Source organism: Herpailurus yagouaroundi, unplaced genomic scaffold (genome assembly GCF_014898765.1).
Source record: "Herpailurus yagouaroundi ecotype Mexico unplaced genomic scaffold, PumYag 182, whole genome shotgun sequence".
NCBI lineage: Eukaryota > Metazoa > Chordata > Mammalia > Carnivora > Felidae > Herpailurus > Herpailurus yagouaroundi.
The window spans coordinates 3543789-3570154 of NW_024412413.1; the positions used below are offsets into that span (position 1 = coordinate 3543789).

At 58.2% G+C, this 26366-nt stretch overlaps 1 protein-coding gene and 1 long non-coding RNA gene across 2 annotated transcripts; one reads left to right on the forward strand and one right to left on the reverse strand.

Moving 5' to 3' along the window:
• The first annotated feature begins 194 nt into the window (after positions 1-194).
• On the forward strand, positions 195-2935 carry LOC121040165 (uncharacterized). Its single transcript, XR_005795153.1, has 2 exons — positions 195-660; positions 885-2935. It is a non-coding gene; the product is annotated as an uncharacterized LOC121040165 (long non-coding RNA).
• TTC38 (tetratricopeptide repeat domain 38) lies at positions 2524-26366 on the reverse strand. Its single transcript, XM_040490544.1, has 14 exons — positions 26245-26366; positions 25139-25216; positions 23202-23283; positions 21327-21498; positions 19793-19966; positions 16876-16951; positions 14003-14122; positions 12157-12216; positions 10735-10773; positions 9650-9731; positions 7698-7863; positions 6082-6241; positions 5814-5887; positions 2524-3713 (listed from the first exon to the last, which is right to left on the reverse strand). The coding sequence occupies exons 1-14, from the start codon at positions 26275-26277 to the stop codon at positions 3620-3622; spliced, it is 1410 nt and encodes a 469-aa protein (XP_040346478.1). The 5' UTR covers positions 26278-26366; the 3' UTR covers positions 2524-3619.

A 26366-nucleotide genomic window follows, 5' to 3' on the forward strand; every position in this document is an offset into this window, starting at 1 on the left:
CGGCTGGGGGAGGGCGGCGCGCGTGCGCACTGCCTCCGCGCGCGGGTGGGCGGTGCCCGCCGGCGTTCCGCCGTGAGCCCGCGGTGGGCGCGCAGAGCGGGGCGGGGCTTCCTTGCTGCGGGTACCGCGTGCCCGCCGGTTTGGCCCGGGGTGGCTACGCGTGACAAGGGACGTGGTTCCGATCCCAACTCTTCATCTGTAAATGGAGAGACTTCATTTCCTACAGCAGGATGTTGACTGTGAAGACCGAACAAAATAGGTGCACCTGTCTGCTTCGTAAAGCAGTTCGCACCGGTTATAATACCGTAGCAAGACCCGGCCCCTGCCCCTGCCCCTGCCCCGAGGAGCGCACCGGGTGACGCTGGTATGTGCCCCCGCCCCCCGGGCCAGGAGAAGCTGAGTGGTGGCGGAGAGCTGTGATGAGGGTCTGAGCCTGGCCAGAGGTGTGCGGCCCAAGCTTCCCCTGGGCTTCACAGCCGCTGGGGGGGTCCTGCGGGGCAGATTGGAGGAGCGCGCAGGGTCGCGTGATCGAGTCTGCATGGGGGAATGCACAAGTTGGGGCAAGATCCCTGATCTGAGCGACGCGAAGCACTGACGGTGAACAGGGCAGTCCGCGGCAGCTTGAGACTGACCTCACTTGAGCCTTGGACTGGCGTTCAGGTACATGTAATACCCACCTCGTGGGCGGGACAGTGGCATGAGGGGGTCCCCTGAGGACACAGTGTCATGAAGCCGTTACCCTAGGTATCTGGCACTGGTGGATGTAGCGGGATGTGGGAAGGAGGCGCCAGGGATGACACCTAGGGTCTGCCCTGCGAAGGAGGGAACTCCAAAAGGGAGAGCACCATTGTCAGGCATGATAATGAGCTATTTATGTGGGGCAGGTTGGGTGGAGAACTGTCCAGAAGGCAGCCATCCTGGGCCCAGGACCTACACCAAGAAGCCTTCCAGGCCGTCTGGCATCTGGACCATCCACACCAATCACCCCCATTTCACTGTGGTCCCTCCTCACTTCTGATCCTGAGTGCAGCTCCCCAGGAGACTGTGAGCCTAAAAGGCAGGGTGGGGTCACAGTCATGTGATGTCCCCAGCTTCACCCAGCCCAGCACTGGGCCCCAGGCAAGAGCTGAGAGCACGGAAGCTAGGTATTCAAGGGAGGTGGGGAGTCTAGCAGCTTGGAAAGAGCCCAGCCTGCCCTCCGCATCCCCTTTGGCTGGTCCTGGCATCCCCAAACACCTCTTTTCTATTGAAGGGCTCCCTCTATCACCTTCAACTTCTGTCTTCACTCCCCACTGCACTCTGATGTGCTGGGTCCCTGGACCCTGCCTTTCCCACCTGAGTCTCTGTCCAATGGGTCCTTTCTGAATTCCATTGTCTTTTGCTCAGATTCTTGCTTAACTACATAAGAAAGAAGGTGCCAGGCTGACCCAGGTACAAATCCCAGCTGCAGGTATCCGTCAGGAGCCTTTGGGTCGCAAGAAACAGGAAACCAGCTTCAAGCTGGCTTTAGAGGAGAATTTACTGGCTCAAGGAACAGAGGTGCAGGAATGGCCCTGGCTTCAGGTCTGGATAGAAAAAGGGGCTCGAAGGAGGGCACAAGGTCACGTCCTCTCCCAGCTGCCTCTACGGGGTCCTGCACACCCTCAGGCAGACTGGTTTTGCTGGGCCCACAACCCCGGGAGCCCCAGGCTTCCCTCCACCTACCAAGGCCTCTGGTAAGACACAGCTGGTCTCGTACTGCCAGTGCTCAACCAAGGGCCCTAAGGCCTAGGCCTGCCTGACCCAACCCCCTGCACAATTGTAGCAAGGGCTCAGGGGGTGCCTGGCCCAGATGTCAGGTCCCCACAGCCCTGGGGTTGTCTGCAGGGGGTGAGCGCCCCCAACGCCCACTCCCGATGCTCCTCTCCCTGTATCGTGTCAGCACCTAGGAGGTGCTCAGGATCAGCACTGATTATCAATAGCTTGTTGCTGCTGAGTCTAAACGGTATCGTCCTCCATCTGTCCTATTGTGGGCCTGCCCATCAGACACATTTCTTCCCTCCCCCAATAAGATTCTGCTTCATTTCACCAATGTTCCTCGACGGGTCCTCAGTGCAGGCCAAGTGCTGGGTGGTGCTGGGACAGATCCCATCCCTGACCTGAGGAGGTCACAGCAGGGGAGGAAAGGGCATCCTCGCCAGCCTGCCCCACACGAGTGGAGGGCTTCTCCGAGGAGAGACCTGGGTTCCGCCTTCCCCGGCCACTCTGTGTCTTGTTTGGAACCAGGAGAGGGGAGGGCAGATGGAGTGTGAGCCTGCTGTGTCATGGCATCCGGCAGGAGGGGACAGCTCAGGATTGGAGGGCAGGCTCGCCTTTAGAATGTGTCTCTATCTCCTGAGTAGGAACAGCACCCCTCTCGAAATCCTATTGTAATTACCCATTGACTCACTGCCCCACCCACACCCCAAGTTCAAGGAGAAGCCTGCCTCCTCCCCATGACCCAGGCCTGACACATGGGACATGTGGAAAGGTGTCACCAGCAAGTCAAAGGAACTGATTACCTAATTTATTTTAATCTCAGAAAATTTGTCTAATCGATTTGGAGGCCTCCACTGCCTCCACTGCAGGAGACCTGCCCCCTGCCTGAGTCCCTCCCTAATGTCAGCTTACACTGAAGGAACCTGAGAAACATTTAGGGGCCAGGATCGCCCCTCACGGGCGCATTCCAGTGAAATCAGCAACTCCCTGATTTAAGGGCCAGGTTAAGAAAAGGGGGAAACTGAGACTGAGGCAGCATTTGTAAAACCGGCTCGGATCGTGGTAAAGCCACGGGCCACAGTGCTGTGTGTTTGTTGCCACAACAGGGCAACCCTGGGCTCAATCCACACGCCCCAGAAAGTGTGTCAACTCAGTGCCTGTGCACTCGTATGATTAAAGTCATAGCTGGCAAAGGAAACCACATACCCGAGGCCCCTTGATCGGCACCACTGAAGCCCCCTGGGAAGCTCACAGACCTCTCCAGAGATGGCAGAGGGCCCCCCACATGCTTGTGCTTCTTTGAGGTGGGGGGGGCAGCTGGGGGACCCACAGACGGTGAGGTGAGGCCTTGTGGAGGCCCAAGGCGAATCTTAGGGCCTCCACTAGCTGTGACCCGAGCAAGTCACTTCCCCCATCATGGGTGCCCTCAACCAAAAGATGGGACAACAGATCTAGAATATGAGGAAGACAAGGTGAGGGTTTATCCCAGGGGCAGCCTGGGGAGAGGGGGTCCCCAGGGGCTGTGTGGAAGACTGTCCTCCCTGAGCTGCGCTGGCCTCCAGCCAACCCCGCCTTCCAGCCCTTGAACACCGGGAGATGTGGGAGTGCCCTGCGAAGATACAGTTTGCAAGGCAAGTGGTAAAAAACTAGTTTGGTTCTAACTGCTTGAGGCTGCCCCTCAGCCCTGAACAAGGACGAAAAGATCCTGACTCGTGTTTAAAGTCGATTGGTGTCCCCGCTCCCTGTAACGCTGCTGGTTACAGGGCTTTTTGCTTAAAGCTGCAAAATTACTCAACAGAACCACCTAACGGGCTCTAGCCGCTTCTAACCCTAGAAGCCAGGGGGCAGCCGATCTGACCCTGGGGAGGGGGCCAGGCCTAGCTCACTGCAGGAGGTGGACGGCCGCAGCCTTTCGGATGAGCCGTTGGGTCAGGGGTGAGTTCGGCTTCAAGGCGTCACGCTCCATCAGGAGGCTCCTGTGGAAACAGGGACAGGGTCTGTGGTGGAATCTTCTAGAAGGATGTGGGGCCTGATGGTTCCCGGGCCCCAAGGCAGGACAGGCAGCTCGGCCTGGGGCTGAGATGAGCAGAAAGCAAGTTGCTCCCCTTCCCGGGCTACCGGAGAGAGGGGACAGGAGGGACAGAGCCCAGCAGCAGGAGGCCTGACCTTGGCAGGGGGACCAGGTGGTGAACCAGGCGCGGGAGGTTCAAGGATGAGAAGGTAGGGACTCCAGTGCGTAACCAGAACGTCCAGTGTTTGGAGAACATTTTGATGCTGTCCCCAAGACACACATAGCTGGGTGAGCACATAACTGGCTTCATCTGCCTCAGGAAGCCAGGACCCATCCTTCCACCGGACAAGAGGGTAGAACTGGACTGTGGGGGTCAAGGGGAAGCCAGGCATGAGGCCCTCTGGGAAGGCCAGTGGCTATGGAAAGGCAAGTCTGAAGAAAGCAAGTATCGTTTAAGGGAAAGACCCGCAAACAATTGACAAGAGTGATTCCGTGGGGTGAGGGGGGGTTAAGGGGCTAGGCCTGGCCCTAGGGGTGGGGACGCCATTGCAGGGGGCCCAGGATCTCCACCTTGGAGGGGAGGGGCGTGAGCTTCCTGTCAATGACAGGAGGGCACTCGGAGGCGAGCCTGTCACCCTGGCTGCAGCAGGTGGCCCTCAGTGGGCTCATGGGCTCCAGGCTGCCTGTGGGGCCCATTCCCCCTCAGCTCGCCCATGGGCAGACCCCCTGCTGCATAGTACCCTCTGCCCAGCCCAGAGGGCATCCTCTACCCACCATGGCAGGCCCCCACCCTGCTCCGGCCCTCAGCCCTCCTGTCCAAAGGGCCTCACCTTCCCTGCCAACCCGCACCCACACCGGGACCTGGAACTCTCTAAGGGATCTGCCCCCTAAAGAAAGGGGTGTGGCTTTTATGAACCACACGTGTCCAAAGATGCTTCAGAGTCTTGACCGATTCCAGAGCGTGTACACCTGTTTCATCAGCACTGAGAACGCCTGCACTGCTCCGTTTGGAAATGTTGTTGGGGCAGCTGGGGCTCACCCAGCATGCACTGCCTGAGCCTATGCTCAGACCCTCGGGCTTTCCACCTGACTTCCACGGCTCCGCCAGAGGCCACCCGGGACTCACCGCAGGGCTTTCACTGGCTCTCCTGACACCTACCCACAGCTCCTCCCTTCCTCCCTTTCCCTTCGGTGTTCTGGGGTGGGGGGCGCAGGGGACCCATGAGGAGGGGTCACATCTCACCCCAGAGGTAGAACATCTGGTGCAGGAACCAGCATGGAACTCGGCTGCCCCATGTAGGGCAAGGCGAGTCAGGTGTGGGAGCTCCAAGGCTGTTAGTGAGGGCCGGGCTTTGCAGAGCTTTCTTCTGGGGGCACCCCCGCCCCCACATCCCTAACCCTCCAGCCCCTCCTCCTAACCAGACCATGGGTCTGGTCAAACCCGCTGGTTTCGGGCCTCCCCTCAACTGTCTCTTCTCCAGGACATCCTCTCTCCTTAACTCCCCACCAGCTCCAGCTACCCCACTGCCTTGAGGGCAATGTGCCCTGCCCCAGCCCCATTGTGCGTGCGTGTGTGTGTGTGTGTGTGTGTGTGTGTGCGCGCGCGTAAGAGATAGTTGCTAGCGTTACTTCCCACATGAGAAATAAGAACCACCCGCCAGGCCTTGGGTCTGCCTGCCACAACCTCCCCCCACCCCCCCACCCCCACCACCTCCTGGAGCCCAGCAGTCAGCCCCGTGAGAAAGAAAGAGCATCCCCAGCAGAGGATGCGGCATGTGCAAAGGCCCAGGACCCTGAAACAGCAGGTCGTGTTGGGCAACTTACAGCAAGGCTCGAATGAGGAGTGGTCTGGGGAGGGCAGGAGGACCAGCCTGGGGGTGGGGTGGACCCCTCTGGCCAAGCCAAGCATGCTAACAGGGAAAAGCAAGCCCCCCCCCATAGCCTCGGGCGGTGGGAGGTGGGAGCCTCAGGGCAAGCTGGAAGCCCATGGGGAGACCCCCGTGAGAGAGGGAGCGATGCTCAGAAACGTCCCCAAGCGCGGCGTGGGTGTGAGCGAGGAACTCACCGTGCCACGTTCTTGTGGACTCCAGAAGTGCAGTTCAAGGCCGCGTGGATCAGTAACTGGTTGAAGACGTCTCTCTGAAAGGTCACCGGGCAGGTTGGGCTCCTATAACGTGGGATGAGGGGCGGGAGCCCCCACCCCACTGCGGGCAGGGCTGTTCTCAGGGGCAAACTTCCCGGGGGATGCGAATGGTAAGGACACCCCCGCACCACGGGCGCCCACGCCGGGAGACCCTGCCGGACCCAGGCTGCTGGTGTGGCCGGAGGCTCACCTGGGCGTTGCTGCCTCCGATCTGGACGATACGGTAGCGGATGGGCAGGAGCAGTTCCACGACACGGTCCGGGTTCCCGTGCTCGGCCTCCACCAGGGCCTGGCACAGGGGCAGCCCCACGTCACGGGCCAGGAGGTGCTGGCAATTCTCCCCGGGGGACCTGCCAGCCGGAGAAGGTGCCCTCGGTCACCTGCAGGGCACTCTGCACTGCCCGTCACAGCACAGATGCCTCCCTGCCTGACTCAGGCGTCCTGAGGGGAGGGTGTCCCCGGCTCTGGGCCTGACACAGCAGGTGCTTTGGTCGGGCGAGCCGACGGAGGAGAAGCGGCCAGGAAGGGGAGACGAGGGGGTTCTCTCAACCCTGGGTTGAACTCTGCTGTTCACTAGTGACCTGACTTCAGGCAGGCCCCTCAACTTCTGGCCTCACCTTGCTCATCTGTAAAGTGTGGGGAACAGTGCCAACCGCTCGGGGCTGTCAGGAGGCTTGCAGACGATGCGGGTAAAGGCCTGGTATTGGAGTTGGCCCCGGGGCCGAGGCAGACGGCTGTCACGGCCCCTGTCTCCCTGCTGGCCCTCAGGTGGCCGCTGGTCTGGGTCACAGGGCCTGCAGCCATGGAGGCAGCGGCCGGCTCTAAGCCTGTCTTAGAAGCCAGAATCAAATGCTCGGGGCGCCTGGGTGGCTCAGTCGGTTGAGGGTCCGACTTCAGCTCAGGTCATGATCTCACAGTCTGTGGGTTCGAGCCCCATGTCGGGCTCTGTGCTGACAGCTCGGAGCCTGGAGCCTGCTTCGGATTCTGAGTCTCCCTCTCTCTCTGCCCCTCCCCCGCTCATGCTCTGTCTCCTTCTCCTTCAAAAATAAGTACACATTAAAAAGATTTAAAAAAAAAAATACTCAAGTGCTTGGTGGGCTCCCCAGGCCTTCCCTGTGGTGAAAAGACAGGCAACAGCGGTCACCTCTCCTGAAGCTGCCTCCCCGGCCACAGGCCACGGTTCCTGCAGCACAGCTCTGGGAGGAGGGCTAGGGCAGCGGCCGTGGCGGTGGCCAGCCCGCGCCTGGCCCCCAGGACAGACCACCAGGGGTCATGCCTCCCGCAGCTCCAGCCCTACGGGGGGGCTCAGCTACACCCCCGGTGGCCCACGCTGCGGAGGACCCTGGGCTCCCCGGGGCCTCCCCCCCCCCATGCCAGGAGCTGTGCCAGGGAGCTGTATGACCGTGTCACTGCACCTCCCTCTCCTGCCACTGTCCCCAGCTTGCAGATGAGGAAACTGAGGCTCAGTCCGGGATCTCAGATGCTGTAAGCAGCAGGTCTCTCTGGTTCTGGGGCCTCACCATGTCCCCCGTGGGAGGCTGTGCCCATGACACAGATGCTGTCACCCCCAGCCGGGAGATGTGCCCCATCTCTCGGGGGAGCAAGTGTACCCCGTGGGATACATCCACCTGGGAGCACACGCCTGCGGGGCGCACGTGTGGCAGCAGCCCCCCCCCCCACGGCATCCCCACAGCCGTACTCCCCGAGGGGGCCCCCACCCCCAGCACCCCCGGCGGGCAGGGGCAGGGGTGGGGACGGAGCCGGCCTCTGTTGCCCTCTCAGCAGGGCCCAGTCTGTGGTGCGTACTCGCTGGCATCCTGCAGGGTGGTCAGAAGCTCCTGCGTGGTCTGGGGGTCCCGAGCACCCAGGGATGCCATCAGGAAGTGCACGTCGTTGAACAGCAGGATGTGGTCACGGCTGTGCTTCTGGGTCACCGACAGGACGTCCTGCCACCGCTCCCCCACGGACACCCCTGAGGACACGGGGAAGAAACCACAGGCCTGGCATTCTGTATGAGCACGTCCTGCGCGGGGGCCTCCTGTACCCCCACACCCCCCAGAGGCTGGGCAGGGGAGCGGGGCTGGCAAGCGGCATCGGGCCTCATACTGAGGCCTTTGGGCCCATTTTATGTTAACTTCTTGTAATTATAAAAGCAACAGATTCATAAGGTAAACAAATTAACCTATTGAAGGGTAGTAAGTGAAGTTTCTGGCCCCTTTGACAACCCCCAAAACCATTTTTAAAACTCTCCCTGTGGGGGCGCCTGGGTGGCTCAGTCGGTTAAGCGTCCGACTTCGGCTCAGGCCATGATTTCACGGTTTGTGGGTTCGAGCCCCGCGTCGGGCTCTGTGCCGTCAGCACAGAACCTGCTTCAGATCCTCCCTTTCCCTCTCTGTCCCTCCCCTGCTTGTGCTCTCTCTTAGTCTCTCTCAAAAATAAACTTTTAAAAAATACATAAAATAAGACTCTTCCTATGGTTACATATGACGCCTGAGAGATACAAGGTGTTTTATAAAAATCTGCTCAGTTAATAATTCTCCCACCTTCGTGTCTAGATTTCTCAACTCTATAGACAGCCCCTACCCTTCTCTGCTCCCCAGCAGCACCTCCCAATTCCCAGAAGTTACTAGCTTCTTCCTGCTTCTTGGGGGCACCTCCCGAAGTGGTTTGGGAGATGTTGCCCTTGACCTCTGTCTCGGCCCGTCAGGTCGGACAGGTCTCTTGAGTCTCCACTCTGGGGGGGGGGAGTGAGTGTCCTTTGTCTTGCCTCCACATGCCCCTGGCCCCACGACTGTGCCTCCCAGCCTCTGTCCCTCTGAGCCGCCCCCACACGTGCACCAAGGTGAGAGGCTGCAGGGTCCCCAGAGAGTTCCAGGCGGCTTCAAGCCCTGCCTCTGCAGGCAAAGGGCTCACAGGGTCTCTGGGTCAACAGGATTCCACCTTTCTTCCAGGCCCCTCGACAGACCAGCTTTCAATTTTGCCGCTTTACCATCTGAACATCGTGAGCTGGCCTGGAAAACGCAGTAGCAGCCTCTGCTCTGGCCTCGGCCTACCCGAGCTCAGCCCCAGCTGCCTCTCAGCCTGGACCACACCGACCCTGCTCTTCGGTCACTCGTCCCGTAGCAGGTTGCCGGTTTCTGTGTCCTGGGGGCAGTGGACAGGCTGCTCCCTGCACCTAATATCCTTTCCCATCCCTGCCTGGCAAAACCCTGCACACCCTAACATGGTTCACATTTCAGCTCCACGAGGAGGCCTTCCTGGAACCCTCCAGAAACAGCTTGCCCTGCCCAGGTCTCATCCCCACATCGTCCCGTTGACCCAGGGCCTGGAGCGGATACAGGTTGGGCCTGAGGGGAAAGGGAGAAGCATCTGGCAACCGGCTACCTGCAGAGTGTGGGATGACAATGTTGAGAAACCTCGCTCTCTGAAATCCCAGGGAGTTGAGAAACGGTCACCTCTCTTGTTCTGAGAGAGGAGGCAGCACCCAAAGACAGGTGGCCAGGTGCTACCCATGCCCTGCGGGTCCGGTGGGCAGGCCGTGGGAAAGGCACGGGGCCCAGGGGCCTCAGCCGGGCTGGAAGGCAACTGCAGAGCCAGCACCCAGGCCCACAGATGGACAAGCCACTTGGGCCTGCAGCGGGGCCCTGAGTGGCTCGATCATCAGCTCCTGCCCAGCTCTGGGCCCAGGTCCCCTTCCTCTCGTCCTGTGGGAGGAGAGAGGGCAGAGGAGCGCAAGGGGAGTACGCAGACCGGGCTACCTTCCATGTGCAGCCGGTACAGCATGGAGCAGCTGTCCACCACATCCAGCATCGCTCCACTGGCCTTCAAGCTGGGGAGGATCTGGAAGACAGGGGCGGGGTGGGGGCGGGGGGCACATGAGGGGCCGCAGGGATGGGCCACGAGTGGGGCCTGCACGGAGCCAGTCCTCAGCAAACAGGAGCCCCCACCACCGCCCCTCTGCCTCAACTACCAGGATCATCCCCTTGCCCAGGCCTGTGGCAGCTCCAGGCTGGAAACCCGAAGAAGAGAGAACAGTAGCCTCCAGCAGAGGCCGGGCCAGCATCTGTCACCTCCGGTCCCCAGCCTCAGGCCACGCCGGTGGGAGGCTGTGTCACCAGCTCCCAGGTCAGCATTCGGCTGGCCTGTCCCTCACGGCACTTGAGTAGTCACCCTTCACTTCTCACTACACAATCCTGACAAAACTCGACAGGAAGACTCAACTGAAACTTTACTGAATGTTTTCCTTGGGTTTAGAGCCCTGGGCCCCAGGCATTTCTGTGACCCCGGCCTCCTGTTTCAAAGTCTGCACAGGGGTTCCCAGGAGCCGTGAATTAGGCTGGTTTTCTCTTAAAGGCACACGTAGGGGCTGGAGGAGGGTGGGTGCGAGCTAGTGTTCAGCGGGCACGGAGTTACAGTCGGAGAAACCAAAGAGTTCTGGAGACAGGCCGTGGTGACAGTCAATGGACCCAGGGCCGCCAAACCGTACGCGCAAAAATGATCCCGGTGCAAATCTCGTACATATTTTGCTACAGTGAAAAAAGTTCCCGTGGGCAGATCACTGATTCTACCAGAGAAAAGCAATCTAAAATGACTAGAGAAAAGCCCGGGATGCCAGAAAGGACCAACTTAGATGCGTCATTCTACCAGCGCCCACGGCGCACAGAGTCCCCGAGGGTCTCCGACCCATCTGGGTCACGGGTTACGCCGCTACGTGGGGCAAGCGAGGGTTCTTGCTTCAGCTGTTGTTTCTGGCTGAGACAATACTGACGGGCTCAAACACCCGCTCGAGACTAAAAAGGCAAATTTTTGCCCTCAACCAAACTAGGTGCGAAAGTAGACTTACGTGCGTATCGTAGATGGTCAGCGCGGCCTCGTATTCGCCCTGGAAAAATCAAGAATCAAGGTCCCGGGGGCGCCTGGGTGGCGCAGTCGGTTAAGCGTCCGACTTCAGCCAGGTCACGATCTCGCGGTCCGTGAATTAGAGCCCTGCGTCGGGCTCTGGGCTGACGGCTCAGAGCCTGGAGCCTGTTTCCGATTCTGTGTCTCCCTCTCTCTCTGCCCCTCCCCCGTTCATGCTCTGTCTCTCTCTGTCCCAAAAATAAATAAACATTGAAAAAAAAAAATTTTTTTTTAAATAAAAAAAAAAAAAAAGAATCAAGGTCCCGTGATCAACATGCAGCAAAGGGGAGGGGCGCCTGGGGGGCTCAGCCGGTTAAGTGTCTGACTCTTGATCTCGGCTCGGGTCATGATCTCACAGTTTGTGAGTTTGAGCCCCGCATCAGGCTCTGCACTGACCGCCAGGAGCCTGCTTGGGATTCTTTCCCTCCCTCCCTCCCTCTCTCTCTCTCTCTCTGCCCCTCCCCCATTCGTTCCCCCCCCTCCCTCTCTCTCTCTCTCTCTCTCAAAATAAACTTTAAAAAAACAAAAACATGTAGCAAAGGTGAAATGTAGCAAAGGTGAAACGTAATATGAGAAATGAGCCGAAAAGCCAATCCCCACCCCCCACCCCAGCACATCCCATTGGGGGGGGGGGGCAGGGGCAGTGTCCCAGAGGGTCTTAGGGTGGAAGAGGAGAACCACTTCTGCTCTGGGCTCTTGGCGCCTCTGCTGCTAAGGGGACAGTTTCTATTGAAGCATTATTGTCCCCATTGTGCCTGTCAGACTCTTATGAGCTTTCTCACGTTATTTTTCTAGTCTTTTTTTTTTCCCCTGTATTTTCCTGGTCTTACGTTCAATGGGGACCACTGCTTTCTTCCACACACTGTGTCACTGCATCTCTGTGTCACCGCGGACCCTCAACTTCTGGGCATTTTCCTTTGGGCTTTTAGGGAGCTTCTAGATTTCCTCCACGATAAGCACCATTGTAAGAAGCTCCCGTACAAAGGGGACCGAGGGGCAGAATCCCTGGGGGCGAGGCTGTTCCCCACACCCTCACTCTCACTGGAACAAAGCATTTGGAGGGTCTCACAGCTCATTCAGGTGCAGCCTGAGGGGTGGGGGCTTCGTTCACTCCAGCGGCTGAGGACACCTGACCTAAATTGTGTCCACAAATTACATGCGGCTTCCGCGGCTTCCACGTCCACACAGCGAAAAACACCTAACGTAGTTTAAGCCTGAAGAGCTATTTGAAAACCTTAATGCTCTGTTACACCAGACACCATTTAAATGTGCAAACCCAAACTGTTATCCCGGGGAACCAGCAAAAGGTAGACAAATATTTATTTCTCTGGACATCTTTGTAGGATAAGACAGCTAACCAGCTTACCTTCTCAATCAGATACAGAGCCCAGTGCCAATAATTATGACAAGCAAGCATATCAGAGTCCTGGGTGGGGGGGGGGGGAATGAAAGAATTAGAGAAAAATCTGACAGCCTGTGGAAAAAAAATACCAGCTGTGGTTTTGTGACAGTGCAGGACCGTCCCCCGACCTTGAGTGCGGGAAAGGTTCCCCGGCACCCATGCTAAGGCCGGCCTGTGCCGGGCACCTCTGCGCCCCGACGTCCCCGTCAGCTCCGAGGACGGTTGACACGGAGGTCACCCTGCTCCTCAAGCCTCAAGAAAACGAGCGATGGATCCACAAACAGGTGCCGAGGCCCCCAGGGTGTCCAAATCCCAATAAAGCCTCAAGGATCAATGAGCCCAGGGCTGGACTCCCCTCAGGAACTGGCGAGGCCGGCAAGGAAGGGGGGGTGTGGCTGACGACTGGCAGTCTGCAGGCCCCATCGTGAGCACTAACCCTTCCTTCTGTGAGGCTACCGCGAACACTTCCTCCTCTACCTGGACACCACCTTCTACCTCCTGGTAAGAGGAACTGACAACACCTTCTCCAAGGCCCACGTCTGCTTGACGACACCCAGGCTGCCTGTGTCCCCTCTTCCTCACAGGCCCCTGCAGGCCTCGGTGTCTTTGCTCAGTCTGGCTGGAATACCCTCCACCTCCCCATCTATCACCCAGCAAACTCCTAGCCACCCTTCAATACCCAGCTCAGGGGCTGCCTCCTCCAGGAAGCCTTCCGTGACCACCTCACCCTCAAGTCCAGGGGGGTTGGATGCCTCCTCTGAGTTTCCACATCCCTAAGAGTGTCCCTATCATGGTGTGGTTCATGGGCTGCTGGGAAGCTGCTCACTCCACGTGATCAGGCCTTTTGAGGACAGAGAAGTCTGGGCTGGACTCTCCGTGGGGTCCCCAGGGTAGGATCTTGACTGAGCTCCAGTCTGGGGCAGGAGGAGGAGGAAAGGGAGTCCCAGGCACACTATCTAAAGCAAGCCTGTCCTGCCAGGCCAGAGGCTGCCAGGAGCCACAGCAGCGGACAGATGCAAGCATTACCCGGCCAGACTGGGCTGCCTCATTTTACACATGTCTTCAACCAACACCAAGGAGAACTCATTTGGGGGCTTCCCAGTTGTTACAACAGCAGGTATACAGATGAGGAAACCGAGGCTCAGAGGGTCACTTTCTTGCCCGAGGGTCCAGCCAGGCCTCCAACACCCAACACCCAGTAAAATCGCAGCGTCTGGGGGAGGGATGTGAATGGAATGTGCTGGAAGGCCCTGGCCCAAGCCTTCCCTGGCCTCCCTCGGTTCTGCCTGGGCAAGCCCCTGGCCCTCAGCCCAGAGGATATGGCCACACAGCTGCTCCTCCTTCCCTAGACTCAGCACTCTCACAAACACTATCAGTATCTGCCTAGGGGAGCCGACTGCACATCATTGCCCCATCGGCCCCTGGCTGCGCCGCGTGCTCCCCGAGCCCACCCGTGGGTTCCATGCTGAGCCAGCCGGCTGGTGGTAAGACACAGCTCAGGGTTCTTACGGTTCTCCCCCGTGCCAGGCTCTTGTGTCCTCGGTCATTTTCTGACCCGTTCCTTTACACCAAATGCCCCAGCCCAAAACTTCTAGAATCTTCTAGATTCTAGATTCTAGAATCTTCTAGAATCACCTGCAAAACACCAGCAGGTTTCGGGGAGCCCTGTGGGTCCCTGGGGACACTGCGGCTCGACACAACCCAGCTCCCCCAGAACTAAGCTGCAGCCTGTAACTTCTGTCCTTAAAGCCTTAACCCAAGGGGATGGGCAGAATTTTCCAGGCAGATGGCCCATCGACAGGAATCGTACCTTCCAGTGGGTTTCTGAGTGCTGCATAAATTCCAATCCATCCTTGATTTCTGCTTTCATCTCGTGAATATGGGCGATGGTGTGCACCGACCATGCGTCTGTCGGGTTAATGGACAAAGCCTACGTGGGGAGGGGGTGGAAGATGGTCGGAGGTCACGAGGATTAGTCAGGCCGCCTGGTGACCAGGTTACGTGGGGACCAGGGGCCTGAGCTGCTGGAGCGCGTGCGCACCGGGCCCTGCCTCAAAACAGCAGTGACCCCGAAGTCCAGCCCCGCTGACCATCTACAGGATGCCACCAGCGAGGATCTCACCGCCCATTTCAAAGGTGAGGAACTGAGCTCAGGGAGGCTGAAAGACCACAGCTGGGTCTTTCCAAAGCCAGGACTCATCCTCCTGGACCCAGAGCCTCCTGCACGCGGCCGAGTCACCTGCAACTTGCCGGCCAGCCTCTCTGGGCCTTTGTCCCCCCTGGTGAGGAGCAATGCCGCCATCCCCTCGGGGCTGGCCTTGGAGATCAAGTGGATGCGGTGGGCGTGCGTGAATGCTGTGCAGACTGCCGAGTGCTCACGGCTGCCCCTCGTGGATGACCACGCGTGTGGCAGCCCGGGCTCATTCTGACGGGATTGCTGTGAATAACAACAGCCACTCACGTGACCGGGGAGCCTGCCGGGTGACCAGCAAGGCGGGCAGGACACGGGGCGTGATTCCTACCCCCTTGTAGCTTTCTTTTAGTCCTGTGTTCAGCTCATGCTTACTGCGCACCTCCTAAGTGCCCGGCACAGAGCGGCAGGCTGAGGCTCAAAGTGGCCCAGAGGACAATCCACACGAGCCCAGGTCCTGCACACCAGGCCGCTCTTTCCTCCAGCCCCACTGACTGCCTCGGTGCCCCGTGCCTTTCACAGAGGCAGAGGCCTTGGCCTGGCACCTGCTGTGAGGTCTAGGCAGACAGGTCTTCCCCGTAAGCCTGCCTCTCTGCTCCCACCCGCTGCTTGCACGGGCCGGCCCGGTCCACGTGGGGGCGCTGTAAGAAAGAAGGTGTCCTCGGGGACAATGGGCACCTTGGCAGAGCCCTGCAGGACCAGGACACTTCGGGGACTGCAGGGGCACGGCCGCGCAGACCCGGGGAGGGGCCGTCCTGAGAAGGGATCCCCTAAGTGTGCTGCTCTCCTGCGGGGCACAGCTCAGGGCAGGGAGTGGCCCAGACCTAGGGCCAAGATTAGGCCCCACCTTCCACCAGGGGCTCCAGCTTCCTCCCAAGTCTCCCTGGGACAGAGCCAGGAGGCACTGCACGACCCGCCCTGCCTGTCCCCCTAACCTTTGCCCTAGGGCCCAACCCCGCCCCCATCGCCCTGAGCCTCAGCCTATTACGTGGCTCCAAGCTTCCTGAGCTCAGCAGGCTGTGCTTCCCCTGCCTGAAGCCCTTTGCTCTCAGGGCCCCTGGGGTTAGGCACGCAGAAGCTCACAGGCCCAAGCATCACCACCACCACCACCGTGAGGCCTCTCCAGACTCCAGCGGAGCCTGGTGCAGCCCACCCTCGCTCTCCTGGAGGCCTGGCAGTCACTGTCACAGCATGGCCTTGCCCAGTAATCACCTAGGGTGTACTGGTGTTGGGCTCAGAGCGTGGCACTCGCTCGAGTGGGTACAGCAGGAGAAAGGGCACCCCATTCCACCACGTCCTGCTCCCGGTGGGGCGTCAGCCTGCACCTTTTGTCTGCCCTCTGGCTTCTCGAGCCGGTCTGAGCCCTCCGGCGCTCAGGGCACCTTCCCGTGGCTGACCCGCTGGACAGCGCGTCCTGCTCCCTCAGGCCATGGAGCCCAGACCGCCATGGAGCATGGAACCGTCCCCCTGCGCTCAAGTCTGGGCTCCATCTGTGTAACCGGAACAGGTTTCAGAAACCTCATGGCCGCTTGGGCCCCCCAAGGGTGCAGGCTGCCTCCGGGGGAGGGGTGCTGTGGGCAAGCAGGGCAACGTCTATGGGGAGGAACACTGGCTGGGACGCGGGGGGAGCCGGGTCTGGTGCAGGCAGCCTAACGGACGGTGGTCGGGTCAGGCGGCCCCGGTGAGCAGACACTCTGCCCTCCCTGAGCTGCCTGGACGTGAGCAGGCTCCAGCCGTGGCCTCTCTGCGCCGTGGCCCCCTCGTCTGGATGGCGAGGAGCGTGCTGCCTCGCAGCAGAGGGGATGAGCAGACTAGAGTGGGTGTCTGTCACGGAGCCAGGCACAGGGCGCCCCCGGGTGCGCGACAGCCCCTCCCTCCTGGGGTCCGTTTCCACTCCTGGGAGGAGAGGGGCTGGAGGACACGGCCTCCGAGGGCCGCAGAGGACACCACGAGCCCCAAGTCCACCACCGCGGCCTACTGCTCAGTCCCGGTCCGCTGGTGAGGGGCGTCCAGCATGCACCTTGGTACCAGCCGGCCCTTGGCGGGAAGGGCCCAGCCCGACAGGAGGCGCTTGGCAAAACCACACTCCTCTGTACCCTTCACCATGGTTCCCTCCCTCTGGGGGGAGGCAGAGGTCGAGGGAAGAGCTGGCTGACAAGACCCCGGCCCCCCGGGTCAGGGGCCACCCGGAGGCAACCTTTGTCTGTGACTGTGGAGCTCTGGACAGAGACAGACAAGAGCTCGGGGAGCCTGGGGCGGCCCTGCATGGGGCCCCGAGGGAGAGGTGGACACAGCTTCCCCGGGCCTCATTCACCTTCCTGGCCCGTGGAGGCAGTTTGCGGACTGTGGGAGGGCCTGCTGCCCTTGCTGGTAATATGAGTCCTCCCCAGGGTCTCTCGGGAAACCGGACCAGAGTGGGGGGGGGGCGGGGAGGGGGAGCCGTGTGGGCTCTGCCCCCCCGACGCCACCCCTGAGGGGAAGGGCCCACTTACCTCTTTGGCAAGCTTTTCTGCCTTGTCATAGAAGTTGGTTTCCATCAATCCAAAGGAATAGATGCCTTTCACGTAGCTAAAAAAACAGAGAGGAAACAAACAAAAAGTCTTCAACAACAGTGGACTGTGCAACCCTCAGTATGGGCTGAACCGTGTCCCCCAAAACGATGCTTGAGCACGGACCCTAATTTGGAATGCAGGCGTTTGCAGACGCCATCGAGCTGAAGTCCTGCGGGACGAGGGTGGGCCCTAGACCCAACGACGGATGTCCTCACGAGAGGAAGGAGAGGAGGACTCGGACAGGGACGTACAAACAACACACGAAGGATGGAGCCACGTGAACACAGAAGAGACGCCGCAGCCACGCAGCTGCAGGCCAAGGAACACCCCGGATCACCAGCTCCCGCCGGAAGCCGCGGAGAGGCGAGGAAGGAGCCTCCCCTAGAGCCTCTGGAGGGAGCACAGCCCTGGTGATGCCTGGATTCCCGACTTGTGGCCTCTGGAACTGTGAGAGAATGAACTGTCGCTTTAGGCGGCCCGGTCTATGGCACTTTGTCCCAGCAGCCCCAGGAGACGGACACACGCCCCCTCCAGGTACCACCCCAAGCACCAGGCTTCCCAGCAACTGGACGCTGCTGATCGGTGGGGAGCGCCGTCACCCCCCAGCGTCGGCACAATCGTCTACCCCAAACCCCGTCTCTGCAGCGGGCCCCTCTGCGACTCACAGCCCACCCCCTAAGCATCAGCGCGCTGTCTCCACTGAGGACGACAAGGGCCCTCTCCTGCCTGTCCGGCTGGTGACACCCACCTGGAGGCACAGCCCGGGACACCTCCCTTGGGAAGTACTGGTGAGCACAGGCTGGCAGTGGCTTCTCTGCTGGCCAGCGGCGTGCACACCCCCAGCCCAGCCCCGCCTGTACTTGCTGGACAGCTCCTCCCCAGACCCCAGCTCCTAGCGGCCAGGACCGGTCTGTCCCGCTCGCTCCTGGCCCAGGCCCGGCCCGGGAGGGGACACTTCACTGAATCAGCACACACTGCCATTTCTCCATCGCTCGTCTGTGATCATCAGCACTGAGTGCCGGGCCAGTCACACGTGACAGAGGCAGTCTTTTGCTGTAAGTTTTGTGGGATCCCACGAAAACAAGGAAGAACAACAGAGTTTCTACTGGTGACTCAGGTGTTATCTTTACTACCGCGCATAGTGACAAAGTCTAGCTCTCATGATTCATAGCTGCAGTGTTCTAGCACACGGGCTTCCAGACTTTTCTTTTAAATACTGCTTTCCTTCTTTTTTTAAGTTTTATTATTTATTGAGAGAGAGAGAGAGGGAGAGAGAATCCTAGGCAGACTCTGCACTTTCATTGCAGAACCAGATGTGAGGCTCGAACTCACACACCATGAGATCGTGACCTGAGCCGAAGTTGGACACTTAACTTACTGAGCCGCCCAGGCACCCCTTAAATATTTATTTCTTTTAAATATTTAAATATTTTAAATATTGCTTTTAAATATTTATTGGGGTCATTTAACCTTCCACATTGAAACATGCATTGAATGCTTATGGTGTGCCCGGTATTGTTAGGCTCTTGGGATGGTTACTCTCATGTGTCCCCTTGGCTGGGCTACGGTACCCAGTTGTTCGGTCAGTTGTTCGGTCAGATACTATCTAGATGTTTCTATGAGGGTATCTCTCAGATGTGATTAAATCTCTCAGATGTGATTTTTTTTTTTAATTTTTTTTTTCAACATTTATTTATTTTTGGGACAGAGAGAGACACAGCATGAACAGGGGAGGGGCAGAGAGAGAGGGAGACACAGAATCGGAAACAGGCTCCAGGCTCTGAGCCGTCAGCCCAGAGCCCGACGCAGGGCTCGAACCCACGGACCGCGAGATCGTGACCTGGCTGAAGTCGGACGCTTAACCGACTGCGCCACCCAGGCGCCCCAGATGTGATTTAAATCTACAGACTTTGAGTGAAGCAGATTACCCTCCATAATATGGGTGGGCCTCGTCCAAACAGTTGAAGACTTAAGAGAGAGGACCGAGGTCCTCAGAAGAAGGAATTTTGCCTCCAGATTACAACATGGACTCCCCAGACTGCTGGCCCGTCCTGTGGATTTCAGACTTATTTGCCAGTCCCTGCACCTGCATGAGCCAATTCCTTAAAATCAATCAATCTCTGCCCCGTCTAAACATGTAAATAATATAGCTACAGATATTCATACCCTACGGGTTGTGTTTCTATAGAGAACCCTGCCTAACCCAGCTCTCCAGTCCACGGGGCTGTCTGATTTTCACAACCGTCCTGTGACTAAGACACAATGAAGGCAATTCTGTGCAGCCATCACACGGGAGGGAGTACCGCTCAGGTACTCCAGGCCTCCCTCTCCTCCCAAGCACGCAGCAGAGCTCCACTGCCTGGTGTCCTGGGGGGGAGGGGGGTGACCAGCTCTGGCCAATGACTTGGGAGTGGCAGGGTGGCCCTTCCTCCGTAAGCCTTGCCACCGTGAATCCCTCAGGGGTGCCCTCTTCTCTCCCTCTCAGTGACCAGTGTGTCCAGAAAGCACGTTCACCATCTGGGACCCTGATGTAGGAGGGAGACAATGACACGGGTGCAGAGCCCTGGGCCCTCCCACGACAGGGGTGTAGCATGTGTGAGAAACAAGCCTCTGGAGAACCAGAGGATGCTTGTTACCGCAGCAAAAACTACCCTGGGCTGACCGATACACATGCTGCTGCCTTGTTCACAGGATGGAAGGAAGAGCAAACAGATCTTTTCACTTTCGAGAACTCGGAGAAGAGCCACAGCAGACTCACGATTTCCAGGGCAAGGCCAGGAGCCTTGCCATGCTTTTAGGACAGAGGAGAGAGAGAGAGAGTAAGAAAGAAACGATGTGATCGCCAGTTGGCACATACCTGCTAAGGGGGATGTCAGGCGTCCAGAAGGGGTATATCCGAGCCACAGAATCCCGCATCTGTTCCTGGTAGCCCAGATAAAAGTAGGCATCGTGGGAAAATTTTAGGGCTAACATGTCTGTTGGGTGGTCCCAGAGAATCTGTTCCCATAGTTCACAGGCTCTGGAAAAGTTCCTGAAAGCCAAGGAGAGATTTCTCAGCAGCGCTGAACACGTAGTTCATACACATGTGGTGGGCAAGAGGCATCGTTTCTTGCCAGAGTCTGATATATGTATATGTGTATTTAAATATATAATTACAGGGGCGCCTGGGTGGCGCAGTCGGTTAAGCGTCCGACTTCAGCCGGGTCACGATCTCGTGTGATCTCGCGTGATCTCGCGTGAGTTCGAGCCCCGCGTCGGGCTCTGGGCTGATGGCTCAGAGCCTGGAGGCTGTTTCTGATTCTGTGTCTCCCTCTCTCTCTGCCCCTCCCCCGTTCATGCTCTGTCTCTCTCTGTCCCAAAAATAAATAAACGTTGAAAAAAAAAAATTAAAAAATAAATAAATAAATAAATAAATAAATATATAATTACATATACTATATGTAATATATAATTATATATTACAATATATATTTATATAAATATTCCTATATTAAATATTTACATTTACATAAATATATTTATATATAATATATTATATATTTATAATATATATACATATATATGAGAGACAGAGAGACAGAGAGATGGGGTGTGGGGAGAGAGACAGAGGAGACAGAGAGAGAGGGAACATATTCTCCATACACCCACAAAAAAGTTTCCATGTTAGGTTGTGGCTCAGAACATTGAAAAACCAGTGGGAAGTTTTACTCTGGAATTCAAACAAACAAAAAAACTGGTTTAACAGGCTGCCAAAGGCAATCTCCCTGGGACCGGAACGGGCTGTGTGAGGGGGAGCCAGCTGAGGGGGAAGCCCACCCCCGTGCCGTGCCGTGCAGACACCTGCCACTGACTCAGCCCCTTTTGTTCCTGCTTCGGAACCCATGAGACATCAGCTCAGGACGCCTAGCTGTGCGGGGCATCTCCCCTGGCTGTGCAGACGCAAGGGGCTGTCCCAGAAATGGGCTGCGGGACCATGAAATACAGGGGGACAGCCGTGGCCACAAGGGAGACAGGGGGGACAACCCGGAAGGCTGTGAACAGATGTTCGCGAGGGTATGTTGGGGCGAGGATAGGGCGCGTGCTTTCTGCTCTGGTCTTTCATATGTTTCTGTAACGTGGTCCTATCATTTTTGTCACAAACATAACACCCAATTCATTTAGAGAAGGAAAGTTGTCTGGATGCTAAATTGGAAATCCTAGCCAACTGTTTTCTCGTTCTGCAGTCACATGAAGGCACAGCAGACGGGCAGGATGTGATTTTCACTGAGAGATGGCCACGGGAGGCAGGGCGAGCCCACCCCTGGTCCCGCTTCCCAAGGGCGGTGGAGGAGCCCCCGGGGCATCGCCCAGCGCGGTCTCAGGGTGCCAGCCACGGCCGGGGAGGCCCTCACCCCTTGGCAAAGGTCTCCACTGCAGACACGTGCAGCCGCTCCCGCTGCGTCAGCGGCTGTGTTTTGGAGACCTCCACCATTGTCTTCACGGCCAGGTCCAACTCCCTGTCCAGCCTCACGGAGCTTCCGGTGCCGATCAGCACGAGGCCATTAGAGATGGCATGGCCCATCGCTGGCGAAAGGTTGGAAAGCAGCAGCTGGTGATTCAGGGCGTCCAGCTCGGCCCAGCCCGGCCCGGCCCCGCCCTGCCCCGCCCTGCCCAGCCCTGCCCTGCCCTGCCCTGCCCAGCCTCAAGTGGGGAATAAATACCCACATCCCTGGAAGGGCAGGCCAGGCGGCTGGTCGGCTGTGCGCCAGGCCCCCCCGCAGCAGTGGGGAACCCAGCCTGGGCCCTCGCCACTCACGAGGAGCGGAAGCAGCCCTAGAGACACGCTGTATCTCCGCAAATATTTTTCCAACAAGGGCATTCTGCCAACGTCTGGAGCATCTTCCTTCACTGGGTGAACTGGTCAGGGCTGCCTGCCGGCTCCCACGACCCCCCAGCCCTAATTTCCCTCATCGGCTGATATTGTCACTACCACCAACGCCGGGCCTCCAGGGGGCTGCTGAGGAGATGCTCCATGCAGGGGGGGCTGGTCCCTGGAGTACAGTCTGCTCAGCCACTCATGCGCGGACAGCTTTTTGGGGGGTGGGGGAGGACAGGGGAGGGTATGCCTTGTGCCCTTGTAGCAACCTTGCTAGCAGGTCTGCAGACCCCCGGGTCCCCCTTGAGCTTCCTAGCCCCCAGCCTGACAGAGGCACGGGGTCCGCCGGCATTTGGAACTCAGTCACTGGCGAGGCCGGAGACCCAGGACCCAACCAGAGTGTTGGGACGACCCATGTGGCCCCCATTTCTATCCTGGGGCCCGAGGTCTGCTCAGAGAGCCGGAGCCCATTCCTGGCTCCTGGTCCCCCACAGGCTGGGCTCAGCTTCCTTCTTCCCCCATCCCGTGCGTCCTGTCCTCAGCGGGAGCTGGCCACAGTGGCATGGAAAGGGACGGTGGTTACTACCCTGCCCTCCTCAGCCCTTCCTCCAGGCCTGGAACCCCACCCCTCCTGGGGCCACCCTCCTGGGGTTCCGAAATGCACGGGGCTGACCTCCCCATGCCCTCTGTGCACACGGCTCGTCTGTGATGCCAGCCTCCGTCACTAGGCCCTGGCGGCCCAGATGCTCGGGCTAAGCCTCACTGGTGTCCTAAAAGTCCCCAGGAGCCACCTCTGGTGTTCTAGGTCAGCTCTGGAAAACAGAAAGCCTTATGTGGTCCTAGCCACCCAACTACCAGCTGAATGGTTTGGGGTACGTTTCTCATTCTCTTTCCTCCCCTGAGAAACAGGACCAGTGTCTTCCCTGTCGACCTGACAAACAATTAGGGAAAAAATTAGAAAGATGCCTTACAGGGGTGCCTGGGTGGCTCAGTCAGTTGAGCGTCTGACTTCAGCTCAGGTCATGATCTCACAGTTCGTGGGTTCGAGCCCCGCATCGGGCTCTGTGCTGACGGCTCAGAGCCTGGAGCCTGCTTCGGATTCTGTGTCTCCTTCTCTCTCTGCCCCTCCCCCACTCATGCTTTGTCTCAGTCTGTTTCTCAAAAATAAATAAATGTAAAAAAAAATTTTTTTTTCAAAAGAAAGATGCCTTACATGGAACCTGGCATCTCTATGAAGGCAGTGCTATGCCAAGCCTACCAGTGGCTCTCATCTTGCTGCCCTCCCTCCGGGCAAAAGGCCAGCCTGGTCACTGCCACCAGCCTGCCCTCCCCAGGCCAGTGGAGTCTCTCAGTCAGAGAGCGCTCGGACCCCCGAGACATGGCTCCTCAACCCGGGGACAGCATCACTCACCAAAGGTCGGATCTGCTGCTTTGAGCTTTGACAGGCAGCCCTCAATGCCACCAAGACTTTTGTCATTGGTCCATTTGACATACTGAAATAGAAAAGGCAAAACAATGTTGTCCCCAGGGAGTCCTTAGTTCACGTTAAGGAAGGCATGTGTCTGAATCTGGATTTTCTCTCTAGACAACGAAGTATTTCATGACCTGAACTGCACCCGGGCTGGTCTCATGTGAAGAGCCTGAATACTCGTAACTCAAGGCACACTTTCTAGGGCGGGTGAGGCCCCCATATTCAGGAAAGAAGCATCTAAAGAAAGCTTCTTCCTGACAGGTGACCTGCCCCAAACATCAACTTCTTTAGCCATGAGAGGGGGCCTCAAAGTCGGGCGCCACAATTGGACCCTTCCTACTTTCCATTCATTCTTTTCCAAAAAGACCTTCAGGGGCGCCTGGGTGGCTCAGTCGGTTGAGCGTCCGACTTCAGCTCAGGTCGTGATCTCACGGTTCATGGGTTCAAGCCCCCCATCAGGCTCACTGCTATCAGCACAGAGTCCACTTCGAATGCTCTGTCCCTTCTCTCTGCCCCTCCTCACCCCTCTCTCTCTCTCAAAAATAAACAAAACAAAAAATGTGTCCTATCAAATGTCTGACCTGCATCTACACAGAATTAGCAGAGTATGCTTTAATAAGACACGGGGGAGCTGGAGCGGAGACCCCCACACTCGAACACAGGATGGCCCAGAAATGCTGATAATGGGACAGAAGATACACAGGCAGGGTCCGGGGAAGGACTGTGCTACACTGAGGAACGGGCTTTGTAACAAATCCGGGGCTCTACTGGGGCCAAAACGTGCAGGAAGGGCACAGAGTTCAAATGAGCACAGTGGAGTCCTTCGGCAAGCTCACAGCATCTCACTGGTTGTTTCTTGTACTTATGTTTCTAGAAGCTTCCTCGGTCCTTATGTTGTGTGGATGGAGTTCGTAGGCAGGGTTCTCACTGCTCATGATAAACCCGGCTCTAGTTTCCCATCGGTGTATACAGACCCAGGCCTACCCTGCTCATCGTCTGCCTCACTGCAGGAATCAGTGCAGCTCTCTGAGCCTCAGTTTCCCCACCGTCAAACAAAGTGGTTAGACCCTACTTCTAAAACTGCAGGCTCGTTCACTGGTGTTAGAAATTACTGGTAATACGGTGGCGGGTCTTGGAGCAGCCATAGATGAGAGTGGTATATTCAAAAATTGGCCCCAGCCAGGGGCCGAAGCCCGAAGTGGAGGGGCCCCATATCAAACCCTCAGCAGACCATAGAGGGAGGCCTGCGGAGAGTCAGCATCCTGATAAACATTGCTGTCTGCCTGACCCTGGGGGCACCTCTCACCCACACCATGGGTTGTCTCCAACACGTTCCCATGCACCAGGGTCCGGAGTACATAAACTGCGCTGTAACCCACTGCTAACATCATTACGCAATTGAAAACAGCATCCCCTACTTCCCAAGCTGTTGGCTGTGGGGCCTCTAAGCATTACGAAGCATGTTTGGGTCCCCCATTGGGGCCCTCCTGTACCCAAGTTTGCCAGGAGATTTGGGCAGGAATGGGGCGGAAGAGCTTCACTGTTTATAAAACAAGAGTGCTGATAAAGATGTGAAGCTTAGGAAGCCTTGAGTGCTACCCTTGCTCGTGGTCATCGTCGACCGGCTTTCCTGGGAGAGTACATCACACGACACGGGAGTCTGGCTGTAAATCTAAGCAAAGCCGTGCTGGATGGGGGTGCGGGGCATTGTCTTGCACTTGTGTAAGGACCGTTCATTGCGTGGTGTAAGTAAATGTAGCTGTTCGATGGGCCAGAACATTTAAAAATGAAAAATAAGTCAGTTAAAAGCATTTGGTAATTTTAAACACCTCCCCACCGGCCGTTAGAGAGGCCGCCGCACTGCCCGGCAGGCATACCTGGGTCAAGGTGGCATCAAAGAACTTGCAGGCCTCGTTACTCGTGGTTGACAGCGGGAGGCCCGCATCCTTCCACGCCTGCACACAACAAGAAGAGACTCTCAGGGCTTTATTCCATGTAGTCCTCCAGCCATAAATGTGAACCCCAACCCCCAAGCACAGAAGATCTCCAAATGCCTCGCATCATGTGAGTGTGGGTTTCCATATGAGCCAGCCTTGTGGGGCTGGCAGGGACTCTCAGATTTCATAGACGGTGCAGAGCAGAGGAGGCCGAGTTGTGGGTGCGAGGGGGCAGATCCTGATGCAAACCCCAGGGGTCCCTAAATAGCTGTGTGCCTTCTGGCAACATCCTCTCTCAGACCCTTCGCTGGCCCCGAATGGGGCTCTGGAGGATGCACGGGGTGACTGTGAAGTGTCTGCCAGGGGAGCACTCAGGAAACGGAGTCCCTGATCTGGCTGAGGGGAGGTCTAGGGGGACAGAAAAGGGGTAGAGCCTTAGAGAGCTTGGCCGGGCAGGGTGGACTTTCCAACTGGCAGGCAAACACGGTATCTGCCAAGCACAGTGACAATACCTCTCCTCTCTCCACTTTATCAAATGATGCAGACCTACACGTCTGTCAGCAGAAAGATCTAGAGATCGTTAGAACTGTTCACTGTCAGGGCTGCCCTTTGGATCCTGCCGGGGTGCACAGACCTGCGACCCCGCCCTGGGAAGGAAAATGTCCTCTACTCCCTGAGCACAGCGGGCAGCTCCAAAGGCTGCATGGCTGGGGGGCAAGTCCTCCGGCTCCTCTGAACTTCACCTTCCTCATCTGCAAAATGGGTTCAGGCTGCCCACCCTGGAGGGTCCGAAAGAGACACTCCTGCGCCACAATGGCTGGGGCTAATGCATTATAGGTCTCGGGGTCTCCGCGGGGTCCGAACCGCGCCGCTGGGGTCCCACAGGAGGGTACTCTGGTCCCTTCCTGCACCCAGGTGCTCGCCTGTCCCTCGGGGGCCGGATCCCCGGAGGATCCAGGGTCCCGCGCAGGTCGGTCCCGTCCCCGCCGCCGAGCGCCAAGCCATGCCGGGGCCGCGGGGCCCGGCCGGGTTCAACCTCCGCGTACCTGGCAGTCGCGCAGCGGAGCGGTGGCGGCCATGGGGGCAAGTGGGTGGCCGGGCCGGTGATGTGGGTCCGGGCGACTCCGCACCTTCCGCGTCGGGGCGAGAGGGTGGGGCGGACACCGCG

What these genes read in the sequence shown, in the direction of transcription:
- TTC38 (XM_040490544.1), bottom strand. Translation starts at nt 26,277, where the DNA reads ATGGCCGCCACCGCTCCGCTGCGCGACTGCCAG. An exon ending in CCTGACATCCCCCTTAGCAG is followed by an intron (nt 16,952 to 19,792) that starts GTATGTGCCAAC and finishes CTGTTTTTTTAG; the next exon opens with CTACGTGAAAGGCATCTATT. An exon ending in TGACCATCTACGATACGCAC is followed by an intron (nt 9,732 to 10,734) that starts GTAAGTCTACTT and finishes CCTGTCTTCCAG; the next exon opens with ATCCTCCCCAGCTTGAAGGC.